The following is a 24,561-nucleotide window of genomic DNA, read 5'->3' as shown; positions in this document are numbered from 1 at the left end:
CCATGGATATAGCATTCTAGCAAGGATTATACACACCGTATTAACAAAAACTGCTTATATTCAGATTATTCCCTGCAGCAAAGCAAGAAATGTGGGACAGTAAGCAGAGATCTATACAGATAGATTGCTGCTTATTGTAGAAGAACAGAACACCCATCAGAATGTAGCACTTATTCTTCCCAACTCCTGGCTGTGTCTTCACCTGCACTGCAGCCTCTGGTGACCATCACATGATCACTAGAGGCTGCAGTGCAGCGGAGGACAGCAGACATACAGTTTTTATGTTAAAGATGCAATATAGGACTACAGCTTTCAGCACTTTGTGGGTGCTCTTCCATGCTGCGCCAGCCACAATAGTTAGCATACGCGCTTGAGAACTGCAGACAGATGAAACAGCCATAAGGGGTTCATTGATTAAATTTGAACACAAGTGTATGACTGAGCTTCTTCTGACATCCACCACACAGAAACAAAACAAAAAAAAGCACAACCATCACTGACATGACGCGGTTTAACAGATTACACAAATTGCATCAGGAACTGAGGAGACTTGTGTTAGAGACATTTAAAAAGTACCTTCAAAAAGCCCAATACTACTCACAAAATAATAATAATCCTGGCTCTCTTAAAAAATCTTCCTCATTTGTTTCCTTCTTCTAGCTACAGGAAAGGGATAAAATATCCTTTCTAATAAAAAAAATCTTAAGTATTCCAGTACTTGTCAGCTGCTGCGTGTCCTGCAGGAAGTAGTGTATTCTTTCCAGTCTGGAGAACAGGAGAGGTTTCTATGGGGATTTGCTACTGCTCTGGACAGTTCCTGACATGGACAGAGGTGGCAGCAGAGAGCACTTTGTCAGACTGGAAAAAGATATATCACTTCCTGCAGGATATAGGTACTGGAAGACTGGAGATTTTTAAATAGAAGTAAATTACAGATCTCTGGTACCAATTTAGCAATTATATTTGCTAAACTATCCCTTCAATAATATAAGGTACGTATACACATGTCCTTGTGCTCTAGTTTCTATTTATCTTTTACTATTACTCGTTTTTCTTTTATCCTTGGACTGGGGTTAGGAATGTTTCATCCAATGGTTTACATTGTATTGTAATCTCTGTTGTACAAAATATTTTTGTATTAGAAGTATGTTTCCTTTGTCTTTCCCCTTTTCTTTCCTTTTTTTTTTATTGTTGTTACTTTTAAAATTCACAATAAAATCTTTATGAGAAAAAAAACAAACACTTTTTAAATACTTACCATTAGAAAACGCCCCAGGACCAGATGGGTTTAGATGAGTGGATATTATAAAAATACAATGTGATCCTAGCTCCCCATCCACAATCACTATGGAAATTGCCGGTGTTGATAGTCCTTCTGCCCAAACCAGGGAAAATGTCAGATTAACCTAAAATTGCTCAGCGTAGATTTATAATACACGCCAGACTTTGCTCTTCACTTGGGACAATATTTACCTACTTTAATCTCCACAGACAAGTGGGCATTGTGCCTGGGCGGACGGCAGAAGGGGTTTGACCGGATAAGATGGTTGCACGCCTTCTCAGTCCCCATGAGGGTTCTTCACGTTTGCCCCTCGGCAAAAGTTTTTGATAATAGTGCTCCGTCCAGCGAGATGGAGATTACCAACACAAGGCAAGGATGTCCACTTTTCCCATTAATATTCTTATATCGATCTTATATGTAGACCCAGACCGAGGAAGATTGTCAGTTATCTGTGTTTCTTCTATTCTCTAATATTTGCACCAACAGTGGTTGCCTTCTCACCAAGTTGCTTGGCTATTGTCCTGTAGCCCATCCCAGCCTTGTGCAAGTCTACAATTGTGTCTCTGGTGTCCTTAGACAGGTCTCTGGTCTTGGCCATGGTGGAGAGGTTGGAGTGTGAGTGAGTGTGTGGACAGGTGTTATTATACAGGTAACAAGCTCCACCATGTGCAGTATATACAGGTAATGAGAGCAGAGTAGGAGGAGCTTCTTATAGAGAAACTACCAGCTCAGGCAGATATCCTGCTGGTCGGTCGGTGATCAAATCCTTATTTCATGTAATAAAATGCAAAATAAGTATACCTACGCTAAAAGCTACTGACCTCTCCACTCCTTGTAGGTGGGAAAACTCGGCAAAATCTGCAGCGTACCAAACCACTTTATACGGCCGCTGTATGGAGGGAATATTGGTCTATGTATCTACAGCTTTGGCTGCCCAGGAATAATGGGAACATTAGTTTTGCAACAGCTGGAAGGTCGAAGGTTCCCCATCCCTGGTCTTATCTGTATGGGTTCATTTACAGTAAAGTCAGAAGGACCGCACAACGCTCGGCTGACAGGCTGCTGCTTTTGAACTCTTCCTGAAAAAGCTGGACACAGTCCTGGGAAACTGTGGAGCATAAAGCAGCAATTTGCTTCCTTACTACTGTAGATTCACTCAACTCTACCCACCAATCTGTTTGATTCAATGGACGATTACGTAACACTTCAAATGGAGCATGGCTTTCCCACTGGCTAATAAGGTGGGTCATGAACAGTTGACCCCCCTCATGTGGAGTTTCACTGCTGAGACCTGTTGTGATCGGGAGATATAGCCAAGGAAAGATCGCGGCAGCTGAGCCATTCACTACCCGGCCGGCCACTAATTCCGACAAGATTGTCTTATAGACTTACATTGTCGGAATCGCTTGTTGCAGAGATATGGCCGGGGATTCTGATGCTGCTGTCGCTCCCTGGCCATATCTCCTGATCACAGAGGGTCTCAGCATGACACGTCAAAGGTTATTTTTTTATGGCAGGTGCTCTTTGATTCTAGATGACAATCATTGTACAGTCAGAATCTTTTGGCATAGCCAGAGCCCAGAACTACCGGAGAATAATTCCACTTTGAAAAAAAAATTCTAACAAGTTTCCGGTTATTGTTCACTATTTATTCACATTCTCCATTTGCGTTTCTTAGAAGTTTAATATCTTACAAAAAACATAGAAACAAAGCAAATGATATAAAATAAGACAGGTAAAAAAAAAACAATGACATAGCAGCAACTTAGAATATAAAACCCAAGGTGGATGGAATAAATACAATAAAAAAGTGAATAAATAGAAATATTCTTCATCATTTACCAAAAATATACATATCTGTCCTCTTCATGTCCCTGTCTCTTCTCCTCCTCAGGTCTCTCTGACTGCCATCCTACAGAAATAAAGGCGCTGTCCTACTACCATAGCTGTGATGGGGTGCGGGGTCTTCCTATATTACAGGAACAGTAGACAAAATTTATACCATGTGCAGGATCCACGGGGGCGGGGCATGTGACTTCCTATGTCAAGCCCCACCCCGTCGGTCCTTGCACTATACATAACACAGTGCATTTTGTAATGTCCAGACCAAGAGTTTTGTGGGTCTTGCCAACTTGTTCCCTGATGTGGACTAGTACGGTATTATACACACACCTATTCAGTGGGTGACATGCAATAACTGATTTCCGTCTAGTGAAACACTGTACAATAGTAAGGTGCTGATTTCCTAGCGAATACCAGCTGATATGCAAAAAGTGTAAATAACTGGACTCTGGATGGGGTGAGTCCAAAGAAGACAATCCCTTTCATATTGAGGTAAGGAAACAGTGATGGGTATATAGACACTTTCAACTGATTTATCTGTACTGCCCCAATGCATCTAAATTTAAAAACGTCTCCATGGTAACAGACTACAAACAAACCCTCTGTAGTCTGATGTTAATAATTTACCAAATATATGTTAGTAAGAAGTATGTAACAAATGAATGGAAGTTAAAGAGGTTATCCAGGATTCGAAAAACATAACTGCTTCATTCACTTCAACAGAACCGAACTTAAATATAGTAAAAAGGACAAAAGTGACATTTTCCTGGAAGAAAGCAGCTATGCTTTTTCTTATTTTGGATAATGGGATTTTGTAAGTATTTACCGTAAAATCCTTTTCTCGTCTAAGTTCATTGGGGGACACAGACATCGGGTATAGGCTAGTGCCACTAGGGGGCGACACTGTTAGCTTCTCCTGGTTACTCCTACTGCTTGCATACAAATGATTAGCTCAGTGCCTGCAGGCGGCATATCTATCTATACCTATTGCACAGGAGATGCTGAGGATGAAGGCATGTCTCTTCCTTTCCTCCATGGCACTGTTCCGTCACAGTTAGTAGCTGGTAAGACTGTTACGGGCATTGCCCCCTCCCCCATATCGCTTATCCGCCCCGGCCAGTCCACCCCTTTATAATTATAATCAATGGAGTGGGCGAGCTGAATCGGCGCTGTGGGGGCGGACAGTCCCCCTAATGGTCTCACTGGACTGTGGAGCAAACTACTAACGATGAATCTAACCTGCTACGTGCCTATTGCACAGGAGACGCCGAAGGGGACGGGATGTCTCTTACCTTCCTCCTCGTCGCTGTTCAGGTGCAGTCAAGTCATGTTCCCTACGGTCTGGTGAGACCGTTACGAGCACTGCCTGCCCCCATAGCGCCGATCTGCCCCAAGCAGGCCCACCCCTTTCTAATGATACTGAATGGAGCAGGCTGGTCGGGGCGAGCCGGATCGGGGCAATGGGGGGTGGGCAGTGCTCCTAACAGCCTCACTGGACCGTGGGGAACACAACTGACTCCACCGGAATGGTGCCAAGGATGAAGGTAAGAGGCATACCCTACCCCTTGGAGTCTCCTGTGCAATAGGGACATATCAGCAGGTTAGATTCATCCAAGCTGCTGATAGTTCCCCTTTAACAGAGTCAGACTACACACATGGCTTGTATGTAGTCTGTAACCATGGAGACAAATAGGTATGCATAGGAGCTGTATAATATATTCTTATCAAAACTAGCTGCAAAGTTGCTCGGCAAAGCTCGTTGCAGAGCTGGCCAAAGTCAAAGTCCACAGTCCTTCAGACCGAACATCTACAAATATAATTCCGACATTGAATTAGCAGCTTGTGAGACAATCACATTTGTAGGTCCCCACACCACAGGCCGTTGTACATATCTGTATCGCTGTGGACGTGCTCACAAATTATAAAGTACCGACGTCCAAATTCCTGAGCTCTTTAAGCAGATCCCTGCTCTATAGGGTTAGTCTATACAAGGGATGGGGAACCTTCAGCCCTTCAGCATTGCAAAACTATAACTCCCATCATGCCTGGACAGCCAAAGGCTGTCCAGGCATGATAGAAATTGTAGTTTTGAAACAGTGGGAGGTCTGAAGGTTCCCCATCCCTGGTCTTTACTGCTACATAACCGTTAACAGGTGACTATTATACTTGTAGTCTATGGCAGGGGATATGTCGCCCCCTATAGGAAGACACAATGATTACATAGAACATGTATAAAATTTAGTGTCATTATCCAACCTGATATGTATAAAAATAACCGCAGGGCGTTGTCTGGAAGCATTCTCTATAAAAAATATTGAAAAATGCATCACGTGGTACAAGCCAGCACTGTACAAAAAGCTAAGTATGGCTTTTGTGGCTTTTTCCCAAGCTTTACCCATATGGTAGCATCACAACATAGCGGACGCGTTCCCCTAGGTGACATTCTGCCCCTATAGAAGGTTAAAATTTGAAGGTTAAAAACAAAATGAAAATAATAATAATAATAATAATAAAAAAAACCCTGGGTAAATGTAAGCCCTTGAGTTGTTTCCGCCATTACGGTCCCTCATTCTCCACCATAGCCCTCATGTGAATGTTATAAACACCAGTGTCTCCAGCGACACCTTTGTTCCCACATGGTAATAGATGGGATTGTTCACCAAAAATTATTTTTCTTTCAAATCAGATTTGTAATTTACTTCTATTAAAAAATCTCAAGTCGTTCAGTACTTATCAGCTGCTGTATGTCCTGCAGGAAGTGGTGTATTCTCTCCAGTCTGACACAGTGTTCTCTGCTGCCACCTCTGTCCATGTCAGGAACTGTCCAGAGCAGCAGCAAATCCCCATAGAAAACCTCTGCCCTGGACAGTTCCTGATGTGGACAGAGGTGGCTGCAGAGAGCACTGGAAAGAATACACCACTTCCTGCAGGACATACAGCGGTTGATAAATACTAGATGACTTGAGATTTTTTTTAAATAGAAGTAAATTACAAAGCTCTGGCACTTTCTGTCACCAGTTGATTTGAAAGAAAAAAATGTGTTAACTATCCCTTTAAAATACACAAGCAGTTGTAGATGCAACCTTGCTGGTGAACTGCTGTGACTGATAAGAAGCAGTGCATTGTGGTCCTAGGAGCGGTCACAGGAAGAACCGAGAACTATTGCTATAGATGATGCGGGGCGCTATTCTGCCACGTGCAGGGGTATACATTACAGTAAAGAAAGACAATTACTCCCCGGCCCACTCGGACAACCACTGCTCACACACAGCGCGCTCCTGCTCCGTCTCTTTCTTACGCTCCGGCGGTTTCTGAACCTTTTTCTCCTCCTTGTTGACTGACTCCACCCCCTTGGCGATGATTTCTATCATGGCCTCACCCAGGCAGTGGATGGTATCTGTGGGCACCCAATTGGGGTCTAAGTCCGGCAGGAATGGATCAGGCGCTGTGACTTCGATGAGCTCTCGGTCGGTGGGGATACGCAGGTAGTAGGCGTGAAGCATCATTCTATAGGGGTCCGCGTCTGTCTTAAAGCTATAGGTGAAATCCCCCACAATGGGGAACCCCAGAGCGCTGCAGTGGACTCTGAGCTGGTGGGTGCGGCCTGGAAGACAGACAGATGGGTAATATAAGGGGTCGCCCAGTCACAGAAAATGTCATACCAGTCTGAAGGTTTAAGCCCGAACTGGCTGATAACAGAGAGCAACAGATCCCATTCTACTATAATGTAGACCTTGTGAGAAGATGCAGCACCATGATACTACCTACCTGTTAGAGGCTGTAATAAGACTTTGGTGACCGGATCGCCCTTATACAATCCACGCTGCAGGACCAGGAGGTCGGTCTGACAAGGTTTGGGATTCTCACATCCTAGCAGGACAAAGACACAATTACAATACAAACTAACATGTCCCCAATGTGAGGATGCAGCTACATGACTCTCCCTAGAACCCAGGACTCTATAACACAGGGGCACACACCTTGCAGCCCCCCAGCTGTAGCAATATTACATTTCCCATCATGCTTGGGTACCCAAAGGGTGTCCAGGCATGATGGGTATTGTAGTTTTAAAATAGCTGCAGGGACTCAGGCTGTGCACCCCTGCTCTTACCCCTGATTAATGTTTTCTGATAAATTAAACCAGCAGTATCATCAGATTGGATGTGAGATGTAATAATGAGGCATGGACATCATATCAATACAACTTTATCAATCACTTTAAAGGGAATCCATCAGCACCCGGGCACTACTTAAGGTGCTCACAGTGTGCTGTAGCTGGCAGTCCCCTTGTAAGCATGGTGCCTTTTGGTAATTTGTCCGTGCAGTGGATTATGCACGATCTCAGGTCTCATACAGTAATGAAGAGTCAAAGAGGAGTTGTGGCTCAGACTTTGTTCCGTGTTCTGGCATGTCTCACCGCTCCTTCCACCTCCTTCTCCTCCATGAATAATATCTTGTTGAAGCTGTGGTCCGGGAGAAAATCATTCGTCTAAAGACCAATAACAGTTTTTTTCCTGGGTTCAATTCCCCTGATGGAAATTAAATATAGTTATTTTTTTCTTTTTTCTTATTATTTAATCAATTCTAAAACAGCAAAGAATTCCTAATCAGGTCCAAATTAGTTTTCAAATTGAGTTTTTATACAATCAGGAGAAAGAAAGAAATAACTCTATTTCTTTTCCATCTGGGAAATTGAACCCCGGAAAAACAAACTATTGTTGGTCCCTATACAAGCGATTTACCCCTAGACCACTGCTCCTACACCGACAGGCTAGGAGATTAAACTATATTTGATTGCACATCAGTCCTCTGTAGGCAGTTTGTGGCAGAATCAAACACTTAGAGACACTGGCTAACAGCAGGCCGGGCAGCATTGATTATTCATGAAGGAGAGAGAGAGGGGGAAAGCAGTGGTGAGGCGTGCCAGAGTGCGGCACAAACGGTGTGCCACAACTCCTCTTTGACTCTTTATTACAGTAGGAGATTGTACATAATCCACAGCACAAATTACCAAAAGGTACAATATTCACTAGGGGACTGCCAGCTGCAGCATACTGTCAGCACCTCGTGTAGGGCCGAGGTGCTGACAGACTACATTACTTTCATGCTGCCTGAATCACAAGTCATCATGGCAGTCCCTGGTGATTTCGACCTCCCCTACCAGCCCTGGCCTGTTTTTGTATGAGGCACCAGCTATCAATCAAGGCCAGTGGGAGCAGGCATTACAATTAGGGCAGCAGGTTCCCTTTAAGTCTTCCTCTTCAGTACTCACCCTCCGTCCCCTCTACACACATCATGTGTGTGAGTCCGTCCTGCGTGTTCTTGCCTATGGCCATTGTGATGGTCATGCAGCTCTCAGCCACAATGCCCCTGACCTGAGCAAAAGAGGCAGTGTAAGCTGGCGTGAATACAGACACAATGGATGAGGATATAAGGAGAGGTCATACTTACCAGGGCCAGGTACGCCTTGGTGACCGTGCGCTCCTTGAAGCACTTGTACGCCCGCCCAGCGGCTTCCTTATTGAGGGCCACACATAGGGCCCCACTGGTTGAGAAGTCAAGTTGATGGCAGAATCTGGATGATAAAACAGTCATATTAGTAATATCTGCAGCTGGGAAAGCTGGGTAGCAGGTGGTAATGGATGCTATTGCACTTATTAACTTTCCCAGAATCCTGAAGAACCAACACAATTCTAGTAATGAACAATAGAAAGAGATTTATTAGAAGTAGAACAATGAGGTTTTCTGGCACCTGGGAAAGCTGGGTGTTTAATCATCAGACAATATGGTTCAGGAGTCTGGGAAAGCTGGGTAACTAGGTTTGTGGAAGAATTAAAGAGGTACATCCTCTTTAATATGAGCCACCGACAGAACGGCGCCATCACAGGGAAGACGGTGCCGCAGTCCCTCGGTCCGGTTCCTGTGTACGGCGCCATTCAATCCACGGTTACCGGACCAGGGCTGAAGCACAGGAGGCGGGCCGGCCTGCTACCAGTGGGAAGAAATTCCTTCCCCTCTATGACCCAGCTCCTTCAGAATCAATGGAGCCACGTCATAGAGGGGCAGGGGTTTCCTCCAAGTGGGGGCGGGACGGCCAGGTACCCGTGGATAGAATGGCGCCATACACAGGAACTGGGCCACGGTTCAAAAAACGGACCGTGGCACCGGCTTCCCCGTGACGGCGCCCTTCTATCCATAGGTCATATTAAAAAGGATGGTACATCCTCTATAACAGCAGACCTGGTGAAGGCCATCCAACTTCCCTAGAAAGGAGGAAAAATAAAACTACTAAAGGGACAATGTGACAATGGCGGGGGATGGTGCCGAACCTGAAACCGTAGTAGGTGTCGGGATCGGCGAGCTCGGGGAAGCGGTGCTTGAGCTGTCTCTGCACGGTCAGCTTCTCGTACCACATCTTGCTGTCTATACGGATGTCCCAGTGCTTGTTCACCACCAGGAAGTCCGGGCCCTGGTACAGCAGCCGCAGGTTCTCTATGCTGCCCGGCTCCATGGACTCCTGTGTACCAGCTGGGGGAGGAAGGACAAGGAGAGTATAGAGGGTATCTACACCGGGACACATATATACTATACATACAGCCCGTACACACATATATCATACATACAGCCCGTATATACTGTATTAATCATACATACAGCCCATACATATATACTCTATATAACATATATACAGCATGTACACACATATATACCATACATACAGCCTGTACACACATATACTCTATATATCATACATACAGCCTGTACACACACATATATACTCTATATATCATACATACAGCCCATACATACATATATACTCTATATATCATACATACAGCATGTACACACATATATACTCTATATATCATACATACAGCCCATACATACTGTACATATATACTCTATCATACATACAGCCCATACACATATACTCTATATAACATATATACAGCATGTACACACATATATACCATACATACAGCCTGTACACACATATACTCTATATATCATACATACAGCCTGTACACACACACACACACACACACACATATATACTCTATATATCATACATACAGCCCATACATACATATATACTCTATATATCATACATACAGCATGTACACACATATATACTCTATATATCATACATACAGCATGTACACACATATATACCGTACATACACCTATCTACATAGAGATTACACACCTGTATACAAAAATTCCTTTACATAAACACTATACATACAGAATATAATTTTGTATATTACTTGTATACATGCTGTCCAATCCACATACATGATATACAGTTCTGCATATACACATTACATACGATGCATACGTGTATGTTTATATGTTACATAACAACTCACTATATGTATAGCACCTATGTTCCATACTTTCTCTATACCCCCACACTCAATATTATACACAGATGTTATGCATAAATACATTGCATACATCCCATACACACATTATAGATTGCACTCCATACACATTATGCAGATACTAATATATATATATATATATATATATATATAGCCCTGTGCTGGTGGATTACACTGTATATGTAACTATTTATACATAACACATATAGATACATATAACATACATTACATATATAGATATACACTATATGTGTGTGTAAATATATATATATATATACCTTATACATGCCACACATTATGCACACACAGTATGCAGATACATTACATATAACATATATTATACTGTACACACATTATATAGCTGTATATACAAACACATCCCATTCATTATAACACAGTATACAGATACATTACACATACATATATACACCTTATCCATCCAATACATTACACATATAGATACATATAACACACTATACACACACAGTATACAACACAGTATACACAGTACACAGGTACATTAGACATACATTGTATACAGTATACACATACATAGCACACTATACACACAGTATACACAGATACATTACACATACAGATACATATAACACACTATACACACAGTATACAGATACATTACACATACAGATACATATAACACACTATACACACACAGTATATACAGTACACAGATACATATAACACACTATACACACAGTATACAGATACATTACACATACAGATACATATAACACACTATACAGACAGTATACACAGATACATTACACATATAGATACATATAACACACTATACACACACAGTATATACAGTACACACATACATATAACACTATACACACAGTATACACAGATACATTACACATACAATGTATACAGTGTACAGATACATATAACACACTATATACACACAGTATATACAGTACACAGATACATATAACACACTATACACACAGTATACACAGATACATTACACATACAATGTATACAGTATACAGATACATATAACACAATATACAAACAGTATACACAGATACATTACACATACAGATACATATAACACACTATACACACACAGTATACACAGATACATTACACATACAGATACATATAACACAATATACAAACAGTATACAGATACATTACACATACAATGCATACAGTATACAGATACATATAACACACTATACACACAGTATACAGATACATTACACATACAGATTAATATAACACACTATACACACAGTATACAGATACATACACACAGTATACAGATACATTACACATACATTGTATACAGTATACAGATACATATAACACAATATACAAACAGTATACACAGATACATTACACATACAGATACATATAACACAATATACACACAGTATACAGATACATACACACAGTATACAGATACATTACACATACATTATATACAGTATACAGATACATATAACACACTATACACACAGTATACAGATACATTACACATACATTGCATACAGTGTACATATAGATAACACATACAGATACATACACGCAGTATACAGATAGATAACACATAGATACATATACGCAGTATACAGATAACACATACAGATACATACACGCAGTATACAGATAGATAACACATACAGATACATACACGCAGTATACAGATAACACATACAGATACATACACGCAGTATACAGATAACACATACAGATACATACACGCAGTATACAGACAGATAACACATACAGATAAATACACGCAGTATACAGACAGATAACACATACAGATACATACACGCAGTATACAGACAGATAAGATACAGATACATACACGCAGTATACAGATAGATAACACATACAGATACATACACGCAGTATACAGATAGATAACACATACAGATACATACACGCAGTATACAGACAGATAACACATACAGATACATACACGCAGTATACAGATAGATAACACATACAGATACATACACGTAGTATACAGATAGATAACACGTACAGATACATACACACAGTATACAGACAGATAACACATACAGATACATACACGCAGTATACAGATAGATAACACATACAGATACATACATGCAGTATACAGATAGATAACACATACAGATACATACACGCAGTATACAGATAGATAACACATACAGATACATATACGCAGTATACAGATAACACATACAGATACATACACGCAGTATACAGACAGATAACACATACAGATACATACACGCAGTATACAGATAACAGATACAGATACATACACGCAGTATACATATAGATAACACATACAGATACATACACGCAGTATACAGACAGATAACATACAGATACATACACGCAGTATACATATAGATAACAGATACATACACGCGGTATACATATAGATAACACATACAGATACATACACGCAGTATACAGACAGATAACATACAGATACATACACGCAGTATACAGATAGATAACACATACAGATACATACACACAGTATACAGATAGATAACACATACAGATACATACACGCAGTATACAGACAGATAACACATACAGATACATACACGCAGTATACATACAGATAACACATACAGATACATACACGCAGTATACAGATAGATAACACATACAGATACATACACGCAGTATACAGATAACACATACAGATACATACACGCAGTATACATATAGATAACAGATACATACACGCAGTATACATATAGATAACACATACAGATACATACACGCAGTATACAGATAACACATACAGATACATACACGCAGTATACATATAGATAACAGATACATACACGCAGTATACAGATAGATAACACGTACAGATACATACACGCAGTATACAGATAGATAACACGTACAGATACATACACGCAGTATACAGATAACACATACAGATACATACACGCAGTATACAGACAGATAACATACAGATACATACACGCAGTATACAGACAGATAACATACAGATACATACACGCAGTATACATATAGATAACAGATACATACACGCAGTATACATATAGATAACACATACAGATACATACACGCAGTAGACAGATAGATAACACGTACAGATACATACACGCAGTATACAGACAGATAACATACAGATACATACACGCAGTATACATATAGATAACAGATACAGATACATACACGCAGTATACAGATAGATAACACATACAGATACATACACGCAGTATACATATAGATAACACATACAGATACATACACGCAGTATACAGATAGATAACACGTACAGATACATACACGCAGTATACAGACAGATAACATACAGATACATATACGCAGTATACATATAGATAACAGATACAGATACATACACGCAGTATACAGATAGATAACACATACAGATACATACACGCAGTATACATATAGATAACACATACAGATACATACACGCAGTATACATATAGATAACACGTACAGATACATACACGCAGTATACAGATAACACATACAGATACATACACACAGTATACAGACAAACATACAGATACATACACGCAGTATACATATAGATAACACATACAGATACATACACGCAGTATACAGATAACACATAGATACATACACGCAGTATACAGATAACACGTACAGATACATACACGCAGTATACAGATAGATAACACGTACAGATACATACACGCAGTATACAGATAACACATACAGATACATACACGCAGTATACAGACAGATAACATACAGATACATACACGCAGTATACAGACAGATAACATACAGATACATACACGCAGTATACATATAGATAACAGATACATACACGCAGTATACAGATAGATAACACATACAGATACATACACGCAGTATTCAGATAGATAACACGTACAGATACATACACGCAGTATACAGATAGATAACACGTACAGATACATACACGCAGTATACAGATAACACATACAGATACATACACGCAGTATACAGACAGATAACATACAGATACATACACGCAGTATACAGACAGATAACATACAGATACATACACGCAGTATACATATAGATAACAGATACAGATACATACACGCAGTATACAGATAGATAACACATACAGATACATACACGCAGTATACATATAGATAACACATACAGATACATACACGCAGTATACATATAGATAACACATACAGATACATACACGCAGTATACAGACAGATAACATACAGATACATACACGCAGTATACAGATAGATAACACATACAGATACATACACACAGTATACAGATAGATAACACATACAGATACATACACGCAGTATACAGATAACACGTACAGATACATACACGCAGTATACATATAGATAACACATACAGATACATACACGCAGTATACATATAGATAACACATACAGATACATACACGCAGTATACATATAGATAACACGTACAGATACATACACGCAGTATACAGATAGATAACACATACAGATACATACACACAGTATACAGATAGATAACACATACAGATACATACACGCAGTATACAGATAACACGTACAGATACATACACGCAGTATACATATAGATAACACATACAGATACATACACGCAGTATACATATAGATAACACATACAGATACATACACGCAGTATACATATAGATAACACGTACAGATACATACACGCAGTATACAGATAACACATACAGATACATACACACAGTATACAGACAGATAACACATACAGATACATACACGCAGTATACAGATAGATAACACATACAGATACATACACGCAGTATACAGATAGATAACACATACAGATACATACACACAGTATACAGATAGATAACACATACAGATACATACACGCAGTATACAGATAACACATACAGATACATACACGCAGTATACAGATAGATAACACATACAGATACATACACGCAGTATACAGATAGATAACACGTACAGATACATACACGCAGTATACAGACAGATAACACATACAGATACATACACGCAGTATACAGATAGATAACACGTACAGATACATACACGCAGTATACAGACAGATAACACATACAGATACATACACGCAGTATACAGATAACACATACACGCAGTATACAGATAGATAACACGTACAGATACATACACGCAGTATACAGATAGATAACACATACAGATACATACATGCAGTATACAGATAGATAACACGTACAGATACATACACGCAGTATACAGATAACACATACAGATACATACACGCAGTATACAGATAGATAACACGTACAGATACATACACGCAGTATACAGATAACACATACAGATACATACACGCAGTATACAGATAGATAACACGTACAGATACATACACGCAGTATACAGACAGATAACACATACAGATACATACACGCAGTATACAGATAACACATACAGATACATACACGCAGTATACAGATAGATAACACATACAGATACATACACGCAGTATACAGATAACACATACAGATACATACACGCAGTCCCCGCTGTTTACCTCCCCCGCTCCGCCTCCCGGTCACACTCTGCTCTCTACACCACGCTGGACTCGTCCCGACCAATCCGAGAGCCGCTGTCTCCTCCGCGCCCAATCAGAAGCAAGGAGCCGATGGAACACGTGACCTCCGAAATGACCTCACCCGGAAGTGAATGTTTGGCGGGAATGTGGCAGTGTGTGAGGCAGACATGGACGAGTATGATCTGTACGGCATAGAGGATGACTATGAGGCGCAGTTCGAATCCGAGCTGGAGGTTCTGGCCGAGATAGAAGGTGAGGAGGACGCCCCTGCCCGTTGTCCTGAATGTGTGAGGTCTTGTATAAATAAAGCTTGGTCATTGAATTCTGAAATGCTTCAATTGACTTTTTGAGCAGGTTCAGGATCTCTGCTGCCTGTCAGTGAATGGGAGCTCTCATTATATTCAGAGGCTGGGATCCTGTATAGAGCTAGTCCTGCTGATACATTGTACCAGAACTACAACTCCCATCATACCCTGCCGGGTCTAACTGCTGCCAAGCTACAAGGCCAGTCATGTCAGGGCATTCTGGGAGTTGTAGTTCTGCAACAGCTGGAGAGTTGCAGGTAGGACATTGTAGAGTCTATGTACACTAGTGCAGGGAACCTTGGCTCTCCAGCTGTTGCAAAACTACAACTCCCATCATGCCTGGATAGCTAAAGCTTTGGCAGTCCAAGCATGATGGGAGTTGTAGTTTTGCAACAGCTGGAGAGCCAAGGTTCCCCATTCCTGATCTATTGAGAGTATCTGTATGTCTAACATTATTTTCTATCGTTGACAGATGACGTACCTTCCCGATCCGTGCCAAAGACGTCCCAGCTCCGCAACAAGTTGTCGTTTGAAGAGGCGATCACCTCTGCCGACCACGGGAAGCCCAGTCACAGCACTAATGGCAGCCTTACAGCCGGGGGGTCTAAGAAGAGGGATGCCGCCTTCCTGCGCCTGTCAGATGAGGACGAGCTGTCTGACAGCTTCTACGAGCCGCCCCTCAGTATGTCTCACTATTCCTATAAATGGCAACTTTTATTTAAAGCGTCACTGTCGTATTTTTTTTATTTTATTTTTTTCCAGAGATCAATAGTCCAGGCGATTTTAAGAAACGTTGTAATTGGGTTTATTAGGCAAATATGCCATTATCTGCATTCAAAAAGACTTTCCCCAGGTCCCCCCCCCTCCTCCTCTCTCTCATTCACTGCTCATTATCAGGAAATATCAACTTTTACATCAGTCGGATCCTGTTTGTTCTATGGAGGAGGGTGATTAGTCACCAGCAGAGAACAAAGGATTACACAGTGGGAGCTGAATGAAAGCCGGTATTCAGAGGTCAGTGCTGACTTTAGAGGAGATAGCCCGGTGATGTAGCTGTAAATTAACTCTTTGTTGTCCTGTGTTGATGCCTCATCTCCCTCCACCCCTCCCCTCTCCATAGAGAACCATGAAGACAGGGGGGAGAGCTTCAAACTGCTTTCTCATGATAAAAATGTATTTTTCGGCTAATAAACCCAATTACAAAGTTTCTTAAAATCGCCTGTACTATTGATTGCTGCAAAAAAAAAAAAAAAATTTGACATATTCACTATAAAACTTTTCATGCGTGACGGGAAACTCTTTGATCGGTCCGGGTCTCTCTGCTGAGTTTATGGGGGCCCTGGATGGAGATGATTGACAGCAGGGAAATAAAGCACGCTACCACATGCTTTTCCCTGACCCTTCTTGCTGAGGGTTTTAGCAGTGAGACCCTGACTGGTCAAAACTCTGACTCCTGTGACCTCAAAAGTTTTTTTTTTTTTTTAAATCGCAGATAATGCTTTAAAGGTCAACACATTCTTCCATTGTAAGGCTCCCTTCACACGCCCAGGCCGTTTTCTTGGCCAGGAAACCCTGATCCTGAGGCCTTTTACGAGGCTTCAGGAAACAATCATAAAAACGGAAAAGGGAAAAAAAAAAATCAGTCATCTGCTGCAGTGGTGTCCTCCTCCTGCTTCTTACACGAGTGGCATCACATGTGCACTGCAACACTAAGGGGAGGAATAATGCTGCCTCTGTGACAAGGTCGGCAGCCATTGGTGCTGGTCAGTCACAGACTCACTACTAACAGTATAGGCTACTGGTAAGGAGCATGTACAGTTAAAGGGCCGGTGGCAGCCATGCTCTGCATCAGGAATTCCGTACAGATTCCGCATAGGTATCTGGAGTTGTTCGGAATTCTGGATGACCCCATAGGATTCTATGGGGCATTTCTGCGGGAATTCTGGACAATAATAGGTCATATCGTATATTTTCCGAAGCTATTTTCTGGCACAGACACCCTTCAAGAAAAACCATAAATTCTGTGGGTCTGGAAATTTGAAGGGGGGGGCTAAGACTATAGTCAAGATTTATCAAACATGGTGTAAAGTGAAACTGGCTCAGTTGCCCCTAGCAACCAATCAGATTCCACCTTTCATTTTCCAAAGAGTCTGTGAGGAATGAAAAGTGGAATCTGACTTCACTTTACACCATGTTTAATAAATCTCCCATTATATTCTCACACTTTTTTTTTAGGATTAATTCAAGGTGTAAAACTACCATTTTGTATCCACTCTAGACAAATCTGTGAGCCAAACGCCTCAGCAACACACAGTGTGTCAGTACAGGGAATGGTAATGACTCAAGGATAGTCTAGCTCGATACAGTTGAAGCAAACCCTGAGCTGTGAAGCGTTAGGCCTGCACAGGTTTGACACTTGTGGGGAATAAGCAAAAATCGTCTGCTTTCACTGACAGAAAGCAGGGATAGAAAGTTAGAGAACTTTTATCTGGGAATATACTTACAAATGTTTTACTTTTTTTTTTTTTTTTAGCTCCTAAAGCTAAGCGGCCAAAAATGGAGGCTGTGAAGAAGCTGGACTTTGGTATTACAGACCACTCTGCAATAAGCCCGGCAGTAAGTGATGACATCACTCCTCCGCCATCACCCGATCCCACACAGAAGAGGAAGGACAGGTATGAGGGGTGCTCTGCTTTGAGGGGGGTCGTTCCTTCTGTAAGATTACCTTTTTGAAGAGGTGTCAAACTGCAGCCCTCCAGCTGTTGCAAAACTACAATTCCGATCATGCCTGGACTATAGAGTGGACTTGGCTAGTAAGAATTCCTAAGGCTAGCCTCCACCTTCATAGATCACCAGGTACCCCTTTCGCTAGTGTTCTTCTTCCTCCACATCTGAGACATCCCATTTTAAACATTCTGACACTCTGTGGTGCGCCATCTGGTTAACACTGCCTCTGCCTCTATCCATATGGTTGCCCAAGATTTAATGGGCTACTTTGGTGAAAATTGTTTTCTTTCTAATCAAAGTAATATATATTTGGAATTTACATCTTATAAAATCCCCAGTCTTCCCATACTTATTAGCCACTGTATGTCCTGCAGGAAGTCGTGTCTTTTCTCCAGTCTGACACAGTGCTCTCTGCTGCCACCTCTGTCCATGTCAGGAACTGTCCAGTGCAGTAGCAAATCCCCATAGAAAACCTCTGCTGCTCTGGACAGTTCCTGAAATGGACAGAGGTGACAGCAGAGAGCACTGTTTTAGACTGGAAAGAGAACACCACTTCCTGCAGGACATACAGCAGCTGATAAGTACTGGAAGACTTGAGATTTTTTAATAGAAGTAAATTACAATTCTATATAATGTTCTGAAACCAGTTAATTTGAAAGAAAAAGATTTTCTTTTCCGGAGTACCCCTTTAAGACACCTGGCAAATGAAAGACCGCACGGCCCAGTTGTACAGCCAAAACACCTGCTTCTCCTGAACCTGGTACTACTCAGACCAGTGAAGTTTCCTTTCTCTTCTTCTCTTTCCTCTCTACCTTTAGTTTCTCACCTTTTTTTCTTTTTTTGTTTGAAGTTTCCATTTCAGGCCGGTGGCGCTCTCTTCTGTTTGATGTGCCATGTTTATGTTGGCGCTCCATTGTGCGCCATGTTATATTTCTATTTGAAAAAATTAATAAACTGAGATTTAAAAAAAATAAATCCTGAGGACTCTCTCTCCTTCACAGAAATCTGAAGTTTCTGAGCTGCGATGCTCTTGATGTTAGTGATATGGCTCCTCTGCAGGGCTCCCCATCTGAAGCCGTAGAGAAGCGGGTGCTGAAGCGGCCGCCGGTGCTGGAGGACTACATCAACGTGACTTCTAGTGACGGCACACGGGTGTACATGACATTGAAGGAAGATCAGGATGGGACCGGGGCTCAGGTGAGACATCATCCTGCTGGGTATAATAAACTGATTAACATGTTTTTAACAAGATATTTTATTTTGATATTAAAGGTTTTTTTAATTTTTTTCTTACATTTACAAGATCAGAGGCCTCACCTGGAGGGGAGACCAGCAGCTTAATCTTCTGGGGGTCCCCATCTCATATTTAAAGGAGCAAGTGGCTGATGAGGTAATGGGTGTGAAGATGTATGTTAGCTATAAAGCTTAAAGAAAATTTCTATAGAATAATGCGGGATATTGCTCAGGATCAGTAATGTAATGTATGTACGCTGGGACCCCACCAGCAGAATAGTGAGTACAGTTCTGGAGTATAATACAGAATGTAACTCAGGATCACTAATGTAATGTATGTACACAGTGACCTCACCAGCAGAATAGTGAGTGCTAATCAAATAGTCCAATAGAGAAATCCACTGCACTCACCGAATCGGCGAAGTAGATGCTTTATTTCAGGAAGATGATAACAACATGTGCAGGTGCGTTCCACAGAAGGAGCAACGAACATTTCGCGCCTGTGCGCTTCAACTGGCTCACAATGTAACTTAGTGGTGCTGTGTCTGCGGGGCCTGAAAGCCGTAGTGCCTGCTCTTTCTCCCCTCGGTTTACAGAATAGTGAGTGCAGCTCTGGAGTATAATACAGGATGTAACTGAGGATCAGTACAGGATCAGTAATGTAATGTATGTACACAGTGACCCCACCAGCGGAATAGTGAGTGCAGCTCTGGAGTATAATACAGGATGTAACTCAGGATCAGTAATGTAATGTATGTACACAGTGACCTCACCAGCAGAATAGTGAGTGCAGCTCTGGATTATAATACAGGATGTAACTCAGGATCAGTACAGGATAAGTAATGTAATGTATGTACACAGTGACCCCACCAGCAGAATAGTGAGTGCAGCTCTGGAGTATAATACAGGATGTAAATCCGGATCAGTATAGGATAAGTAATGTATGTACACAGTGATCCAACAAAAGAAAGTCACAGCGCCTGCACAGATGCACTTTAGTGAAGTGGGAATGTGAAGTATAGACAGAACTGGCATGGTGGATCAGGGGGTCGTGGTGCTGCTCACAATAGCCATAGATCATGCCATAACAACCATAGTAAGAAGAGAACGGGGTGAGTGCGCTCCTTCTCTTCTTACTGTGGTTATGTACACAGTGACCTCACCAGCAGATTAGTGAGTGCAGCTCTGGAGTATAATACAGGATGTAACTCAGGATCAGTACAGTTGCCAATTTAGCTATTGACAGGGTATTGTTTGGTACAGTGATTTGTAGATTGATGCATTCTTTTTGTCTTTTAGCGACGGAGACAGGTGTTAGAAGAATCACAACGCCTTACAGATATGCTGAACAGGTAATGTACCTAGGCTTAGTCATGGAGCAAGATCCACTAGGTTATTTACTTCTACCTTGGTACATAGAGGTTACATGTAACAGATCCATACGGAGCATCCTAACGTACAGAAAATAAAATTACACTAAACCACAATTTCGTAGTATATCCACAAACAGCTTACACAACTGCATATTTTACTGCTGGATACAATCCAGTCTGGGCTCATTGTTTATGAACTGGAAGCAGAAATGTGACTGAGATTGTCATTCAGACGCCTCAGTTTTGCGCAGCCAATTCTACCTCTGTTATGTGAATGTGGAAACTTCATTTACTTATTGTGTTAACAGTCAGATGAATGAATTTGAAGAAATGGAAAATGAGACTTTAGAGCTCCCCTCTGCAGAAACCGAAGAGGAGGGTGAAGATTCGGCCTCCCATAGCCTCTGGGTTGACAGGTACACCCCAAGATTTTATACGGAGCTGCTCAGCGATGATGTGAGTATAAGACCTCCATATGTTTATAGGATGTATAATCCTCCTAGCGCCATGCTAAGGTCCACTCTCCTTCATTTAGTATACGAATCGCTGCCTCCTGAAGTGGCTGAAGCTGTGGGACACTGTTGTGTTCGGTAAAGAAAAGACAGTGAAAAAGCCCAAAGCAATCCCAGATCAGAGAGGGAACAACAAGTTCCAGAAGGAGCCGACCGGAAAGTGGAAGAGCAAAGCCCAGATCACTGAAGAGATTCTCGAGGCAGAACTAGATCAGTACAATAGACCCAAGAACAAGGTAGGTGAAGAACACGGCTAGGAATCTATCATAGGTACGTCACTTAAATTGTGGATTTCTTGTGCTTTCATAAGTCGCTGTGCCGTGTCATGCAACAGTGTTTTTTAGTTGCACAATCAGAAATCACCAAAGCACCAGTTTGTAGTGCACAATCTGTGCCAGAATTCTCATCAACCATCACTTGCCATTGCATTTGTTGTATGTGTGTGTGTATATATAAATATATATAATATATATATATAATTTTTTTTTGCTTTTTAAGATATTTCTTACACATATTTTAGGTTGCTTTGCTCTGTGGTCCACCTGGTCTAGGGAAGACTACACTAGCCCATATAATAGCAAGACATGCTGGATACAATGTGGTGGAAATGAACGCCAGGTGAGTGTGCATGTATTGCGTCTGTAGCCGGGCGTCCTGGTTGTTTCTTTTTTTTATTTTTTTAAATTCTTTATTTTGAAGTCGTAGGCAAGGAAAAAACAGACACACACACCCGTCTCCCGTCACAGACACATGAGACACGGCAGTGAGCAACATCTGTCGCGTAAATCTGACAACTTAATAATAGTTAACGAAGAATCAGAACAAAGGAGAAATGGTATTAACATGACATAGACTCAAGCAATACAGCCCATTAGCCAATGTAAAGAGATGAGGCCGGTGGCTGAGCCCCCCCCTCCACAACCTCTATAAATTTTTTGAAAATAGTACTGTAGGCTCCCTACATAGGAGCCCGCCTCCACCCACGCCGAAGCGTTGAGGGAGGGAGGAAAACACTAAGAAATAACAAGAAAAAAAAAAAAAAAAGGAAAGAAAGAATAAAGAGAAGTAAGAATAACGAGAAGGGGAGGGAAAAAGAGAGCAAAGAGGGGAGAGAAGCAGGGAGGACACAGGGACAGGTCAAGAAGGGATAGGATAGGGTGTACAGAGGTTGCGACGACCCCCACCGCGGGCCCAGGCAGACCACGTCGCCCAGATCTCATGTCCGGGCGAGGACTCAAGACTATACGTAGCAATTAGGTCGGGCAAGTCCTCCTGGTTGTTTCTTAGTTTGTTCAGTCTGTGATTTAAATGTTTAATAAAAACCTCTGTAACACCATTCTAGTGACGACCGCAGTCCAGAGGTTTTCAGAACGCGAATCGAAGCCGCGACACAAATGAAATCTGTGCTGGGACTGGACGAGCGACCGAACTGTTTAGTGATTGATGAAATTGATGGTGCACCCACGGTAAGTGACAGAATCTTACGGTTATTACTTGCCTGTAAGCTCCTGTAGAATACCAGCGATGAGGCACCTTTTCTGCACTGAGCAGCTCCTGCATGTACAAGTACATGGCTGCTGATCCCCTTGGGTAATAAGTTTTTTCCCTACACAGTTTGTGGAATGGTTATGCCAAATTATTCATTTATATGTTTCCAGGAGGAGTAAAATCTGCTGAATTTAATGATAGACTAGGTCAGGTCAGGTGATGATGCTGTCCTTACTTTTCCTCTGTTGACCGCACAGGATCTTAGCCAGTTACTGGTTGACATAGGGCATGGTGTGCCAATTGTATACAGTTTTCTGCTACTGGGAAACAAAGTTATCAACAGGTTATCCATCCTTATAAAAACATGGCCGCTTTCTTTCAGAAACTGCGCTGCTCTTCTCCTCTGTTTGCAACTTAATTGCTTTAAAGTGAATGGAGCTTAAAGGGGAACTATCAGCAGGTTAGACAAATCTAACCTGCTTAAAAACCCCCCTATTGAGTAGGAGATGCCGAGGAGGAAGGTGTGTCTCTTACCTTCATCTTCTGCACCATTCCAGTGCAGTTAGCAGTTTGCTTTTTGATCTGACAACACCGTTAGGAGCAATGCCTGCTCCCATAGTGCCAATCTTCCTATCCCGTTCCATCGATTATCATTAGAAAGCCTTCAGCTGTCCAGGCATGATGGGAATTGTAGTTTTGCAACAGCTGGAGGGCCGAAGGTTCCTCATCCCTGCATTATAATGTAGTAGTAGTAGTTGTGGTTATAACTTGCACATATCTGGTTGTGGTCTACTTGGTCAGCAAGAGTAGTCGTGGCTGAGATTGTAAGGCTGGCTT

At 41.6% G+C, this 24,561-nt stretch overlaps 3 protein-coding genes across 5 annotated transcripts in view; 1 reads left to right on the top strand and 2 right to left on the bottom strand.

Moving 5' to 3' along the window:
- The window catches only part of LOC138801412 (sodium-dependent neutral amino acid transporter B(0)AT1-like), a 31,523-nt gene extending 30,170 nt beyond the window's left edge, over positions 1-1,353 (bottom strand). Inside the window, exon 1 of the mRNA XM_069984207.1 lies at positions 1,259-1,353. The gene's annotated coding sequence lies outside the window, so the exon portion shown is untranslated. The remainder of the gene's footprint in view (positions 1-1,258) is intronic.
- A 4,729-nt stretch (positions 1,354-6,082) lies between these two features.
- RPUSD1 (RNA pseudouridine synthase domain containing 1) lies at positions 6,083-16,116 on the bottom strand. 2 transcript variants are annotated; one of them, XM_069982145.1, is made up of 6 exons: positions 16,066-16,116; positions 9,454-9,652; positions 8,576-8,699; positions 8,397-8,499; positions 6,893-6,994; positions 6,083-6,728 (listed from the first exon to the last, which is right to left on the bottom strand). In XM_069982145.1, exons 2-6 carry the CDS (start codon positions 9,633-9,635, stop codon positions 6,355-6,357), a joined length of 885 nt encoding a protein of 294 aa, XP_069838246.1. In that variant the 5' UTR covers positions 9,636-9,652; positions 16,066-16,116; the 3' UTR covers positions 6,083-6,354. The 2 variants fall into 2 exon arrangements, with proteins under 2 accessions (XP_069838246.1, XP_069838247.1); XM_069982146.1 differs by having other exon boundaries at positions 16,046-16,113.
- Positions 16,117-16,217: 101 nt separating this feature from the next.
- CHTF18 (chromosome transmission fidelity factor 18) overlaps positions 16,218-24,561 on the top strand; it is a 35,182-nt gene continuing 26,838 nt past the window's right edge. Inside the window, exons 1-10 of one of the 2 annotated variants that reach the window (XM_069982143.1) lie at positions 16,218-16,338; positions 16,864-17,073; positions 18,925-19,066; positions 20,120-20,315; positions 20,422-20,508; positions 21,651-21,703; positions 22,033-22,180; positions 22,260-22,472; positions 22,757-22,854; positions 23,579-23,702. In XM_069982143.1, the coding sequence (XP_069838244.1) occupies positions 16,218-16,338; positions 16,864-17,073; positions 18,925-19,066; positions 20,120-20,315; positions 20,422-20,508; positions 21,651-21,703; positions 22,033-22,180; positions 22,260-22,472; positions 22,757-22,854; positions 23,579-23,702 (1,392 nt within the window). The remainder of the gene's footprint in view (positions 16,339-16,863; positions 17,074-18,924; positions 19,067-20,119; positions 20,316-20,421; positions 20,509-21,650; positions 21,704-22,032; positions 22,181-22,259; positions 22,473-22,756; positions 22,855-23,578; positions 23,703-24,561) is intronic. The other variant, XM_069982144.1, reaches the window with a different exon arrangement.

This window comes from Dendropsophus ebraccatus, chromosome 9 (assembly GCF_027789765.1).
Source record: "Dendropsophus ebraccatus isolate aDenEbr1 chromosome 9, aDenEbr1.pat, whole genome shotgun sequence".
NCBI lineage: Eukaryota > Metazoa > Chordata > Amphibia > Anura > Hylidae > Dendropsophus > Dendropsophus ebraccatus.
The sequence above is the reverse complement of the archived record's forward strand: the minus strand, read 5'-3'. Positions and strand labels throughout refer to the sequence as shown.

Coding starts and splice junctions, on each gene's coding strand:
- RPUSD1 (XM_069982145.1), bottom strand. CDS start 9,635: ATGGAGCCGGGCAGCATAGAGAACCTGCGGCTGCTGTACCAGGGCCCG. Junction 6,995..8,396: donor GTGTGTAGAGGGGACGGAGG/GTGAGTACTGAA, acceptor TTGTCCTGCTAG/GATGTGAGAATCCCAAACCT. Junction 6,729..6,892: donor CTTATTACAGCCTCTAACAG/GTAGGTAGTATC, acceptor TCTGTCTTCCAG/GCCGCACCCACCAGCTCAGA.